Source organism: Olea europaea, chromosome 6, assembly GCF_002742605.1.
Source record: "Olea europaea var. sylvestris chromosome 6, O_europaea_v1, whole genome shotgun sequence".
In the NCBI taxonomy this organism is placed as follows: Eukaryota; Viridiplantae; Streptophyta; class Magnoliopsida; order Lamiales; family Oleaceae; genus Olea; species Olea europaea.
In genome coordinates, this window is record NC_036242.1 from 27,873,297 (window position 1) to 27,878,052 (window position 4,756).

The window sequence follows — 4,756 nt, forward strand, 5'->3', positions numbered from 1 at the left end:
GGAAAAAAAAAAAAAAAAAAAAGACAAAGAAAAAGGTTGACCGGCACCTCAGCAAATATATGTTAAATACAAGGAATGTCTTGAATGTCTCCCCTGATCAATAAATCCCCCCCTTCTCCTTCTTTCTTTTTTTTCTTTTCAAATTGACATGTAGAATGCTAAGAACTCTTAAGACAATAATAAGATGACTATAATCTGTGTAACAAGCATGAAAGCTTGATCCACTTATCTAACACAAATGAATCTGCTGTTTATTAGATCTTATATATAACTTGTATTTTCCTCTGAAAGGCCGTTTTCCTTATTAACTTATCCAACATAACAACCAAGCCCCAATGCTGAACGTAATATTTTACAACTCACACATATCGAGTTATCACTTTGGATTCTCAGCTAGAGAACATTAAGCTCTGAACTATACCTAAAAGGGAATAGAGTGTTGGCTTGAGATTGTTCTCATGAGGAGAGAAAATAACACCAATATCAATTACCTATACCAGAAGATGAAATAGAGATAACAAATACTCACAAAATTGGTCAAATCTTTGACTTTCCAATTGACGACAAGAATCTTAGGTCTTATCTATGAACATCAACATCATTGTGCTAACAATAACTCCAATCATAGCTATTATTATTGGTACAAACTTTCGGATCAAAGATAGAAACTAGTACTGCACACAAGATTTTTGAAGTGTAACAATAAGAGTTTATAGATGAAAAATTGAAAACGTAATTCCAATTTCGCACTTTTCTCATATTCAAAAATAATTTTCATCCAAAAAATGGCTTGTCTTCAATTGCTACTTGAACTTTGGGCCTCGACTGAAGATGAAACAATATCTGTGACTAATGTCATCATGTCAAACTTAACTAAAATAGCACTATCTTTTTAATCTCTTTATCAAGTTCAATATGCTTCTCTTCATTATTGTACAACATTGGTACTTTGAAAATATTGGCGTAAAAAATCTTTAGTTCTTTACCTCACCCCCAACGGCAAGTAAAGTACCCTCATTGTTAAATGTCAGTGCTAATTGTTGGCCAACATCTTCTAATTTCTCAAGCACTTTCTCAGATGATTTCAGGCTCAAAGAAAGCTCATCTTTGATGGTAATTGCATCCCAGTCAAACCATCTGCACTTACTCATGTAATTCGTAAGAATATAAATGAAGCTTCATTATAGCTATCTGTGTTCAAAAATAACATTTTCAAGATACTTTGTTATGCCATACAGCAAATAGTAACATATTTCTTTTTCTGCACTAAGCATTTAATAGGAAAAGTACAGTTCAACAAATTCATCTCCAAAAGCATTTTTAATTAATCTCAGCCTTACTTACATCTCTGGATAAATAAATTCCAACACAAGAAGAACGACTTTCAGGTCCCACAATAATGCAGTACCAACTTACTCGATCACATTTGAGATGGCACAGCCACCACCAAAACAAGAAACATAAAGCAAAAAGGTAAAATAAAAGATCTTGAGTATATTTGAAAAATATAATCTTCAAGATAAAATTCCATTACTGTCAAACTGTAATGTCATGGAAATCCCATGCAAACAAACAAGTTCACAATATGGCTGCATTTGATCGTTGTGGAAGTTGAATGGCAAGTTTATCCTAGAAAATCGAGTAGAATATTTCCTATATAATGTGTAGATGGAGTAAAAATTTTAGAAATTTAAAAATAAAATAACGCATGGTTTACTATTTGGATACCAAAAGTTTTCCCAAATTCTACAACTTGTGCAGGGAACATTTTGCATGAAATAGGAAAGACAATTGGTTTGCTAACATTCTTGCAAGCCAAACACAAAAACTTCGTAAAGATGCTCCTTTTCAAAAGTTTAATAGAATCTCACAAAAAAAAAAAAAAAACTATTTCAACTCGTAAGCTATGTAGTCGATACAAAAAATATTTAAACCCTTTATGTAGTATTAAATAAAATCTGAAATGCAATCCTATACCTAATGAAATGACATATATGTCAGTCATACACAACAGGATAATAATATAACAACCAAGCTAGAAATGATATTACGATGCCAAGTACTGGAAGGTGCAACAACTTAAAAAATTCAAGTCCACTTTTTCCTTTCTTTCATTCTTTATTATTCTTGGAAATCAGAAACTTTCTAACTTAATCCTGATAGTTAAACTAAGACTCAATCTTCCACATGGTTGATGATGCCTTCGAAAGGTCCACAGGGGATCCTATGCATATAATCACCTCAGTATGAGGCAAGGCCATGGCCTCACACCATTGTCAATCGAACAAGTTATTGCAATTATTCTAGTCTCAAATGCTTGTTCAATTAATTACTCGCATAACAGTTACAGTCATATTGTAATCACAAAAGTATTTGAAGTTACTAGAGGGCTCATAAGAAAAGCTGAACAAATAACTCATTATGCAATTAAGATTTTTACAAATTTAAATATTATGACCCAATGATACTACATCTGACTCCAGTATGAATAATATTCCATATCAATAACTATGCCAATAAATCATTCCTACTCAACAAACATAAGGGAGGAAAAAAAAAAAATCCGGAAACACTGGAAAATCCTTTTTGGGTCAAAAAGCCCATTTGAACATCAATCGAGTAAATTCAACTTCTCTCAGACTTGGAAAGACAATTCTTGGACTTAACATGAATTCCACTGTCAGTTCACAATATAGCAACAGAACTTACCTGCAGCTCTTAGGCAACGAACAAATAAGGCCTTCTCCTCCAGGATGTACAGCAATTCTGTATGGCAAATCACTACCAGTTCCAAGCTTTCCCACCTTAAAAATGAAAATCATGCATTTTGTTTTAGTTTAAAGAACAGATTTTTAGATAATGATTACTGATGAAGTTTCATAATATTCATATGCAATGAAGTAGACCTATTCAGGGTGGAAGATGTGAAGCATTGTTACAAAGCACCATAGCATGCATATAACATATTTTTGGAATCTACCAAATAATATAAAAAAATTCTTGTTTTTTTTTCTTCCAATAAATTAGCTCTAGAAATTCCATTTTTAATTAATAAAATCAGAATTTATGTATTACCAGAACAAAGTCGCCAAAGTTTTCTTAACTAATAAAACAGTGAAATATTTTCGGCAGAAAATTATAGAGCATTCTATCATAATTCATGTTATAACCTCTATTTTAATGACTTAATTTTGGGGGCTAATTTTTCACCTATAAAAGGTGGTTACACCTCATTGAAAATAATATAAGAATCAAAACTTAAAAGATAAACAATATGTACAACTCTCACTATATTTCTTTAACCACTTGAATATACATTTTATGTTTATTCACTTTTGGCAATTCGATACATAGAAGGAGAGCCATGTGGGTTTTATCTTGTAGCCGTGTGGTGTGTGGTGCCGAAAGAACCTACACGAATGGGAGGCAATAGGATTTTAGGACAGTGTTTTCAACCTGACTCCAAGGCTTTCTTTCTAACCCTCTTTCCAATTTTATATTATATTATTGTTGAATTATGTTTGTGTTGTTTAATTGATTATATTATGATAAATATCTACACACAAATCAACCAATTTTTCATTTATTCCAAACCGATCACTTAGCAAAGTCAATAATGTCATACAAATGTTAAATCATAAATACATACAGACATGTATATGCGTGTGGTGGGTGCAGTTTCATTAATTGTGAGACTTACAGGCTGATCGGAGAGGGAATTAGAAGAAAAATCAAAGGTAGAGACAAGGAGAGCATTTGGTATTCCACTGCGACCTTCTCCACCACCTCCGGCTAGGACAATATGGTAATTCGAGGAGGAGGAAGCTGCAGGTTCTGTTTCTTCTGGTGTTGATTCGGATCCGGACTTGATGGTGGAAGCAGCAGCCGGTGGAACCCACGCGGCGCCATACAGTGGAATCCCGTACTTCTTGCAGTTTGATGCGTCGTTGTTTTGGTTGCTCTTCCCCATAGTGAATATGTAGCGAAATGGTGTAGATTTTTGACTTTTGACCCTAGAGTGATAGCTGAAAAGGTATAGTATTTATACCTTTCCGTTTATAGGGGAAGCGGATCGAGTCATGACTCGTGACCCGATTTTACTATCCTTCAGGTTATAAGTTCACGAAACATTTTTTTTTTATGTTAATTGTTGTCACGTACGTTGCACGAGTTTTGTGTTTATTCTTTTTTATTAGTGTATAAATTGTAGGGTTTTGAATAATGCTGAATAAGTTGGAGTTAGCAGTATTTAGGAACGTTGCTTAAAATTTATATAATTAACTGAAAATACCAAGTTGTATAGAAAAAGAGATACTGAAAGTAAACAAATTATTATATAGAAAAGATAATATATTTATGTCAATTTTCAGATGATATAACAAAATTTTTACAACATGTTAAAACTTTTTAAAACCTCGTAACAATATTATGTCACTCCCAAATTAATACAAATTATACGTAAATAAGAAATGAATGAGCTTACATCAATTAGTTTGCTGACATAGTTTGATGTGTTTGATACTGATTAACTAATTCTGACATGCTTCATATGATTGAACTCAACTTTAAGATTATGTTTGGAAAACAAATAGAAAATACCCAAGCTTGAGCACAAGTCCTAATAACCCAAGAGGTTCTTCAAATCCTAGCCAAACACGTGAGCACCATCTTTCCCCTAACCACATAACACATTGTTGATTAATTGTATGTTTTGGTCTGTACCAATATAGAGACAACATATGACGAAATCGAGAAT

General features: G+C 32.8%; 1 protein-coding gene across 1 annotated transcript; it reads right to left on the reverse strand.

The window, feature by feature from the left end:
* Nucleotides 1-43: 43 nt before the first annotated feature.
* LOC111396328 (SEC12-like protein 2) lies at nt 44-4,031 on the reverse strand. Its single transcript, XM_023022735.1, has 3 exons — nt 3,701-4,031; nt 2,710-2,804; nt 44-1,137 (listed from the first exon to the last, which is right to left on the reverse strand). Exons 1-3 carry the CDS (start codon nt 3,968-3,970, stop codon nt 975-977), a joined length of 528 nt encoding a protein of 175 aa, XP_022878503.1. The 5' UTR covers nt 3,971-4,031; the 3' UTR covers nt 44-974.
* Nucleotides 4,032-4,756: the final 725 nt, after the last annotated feature.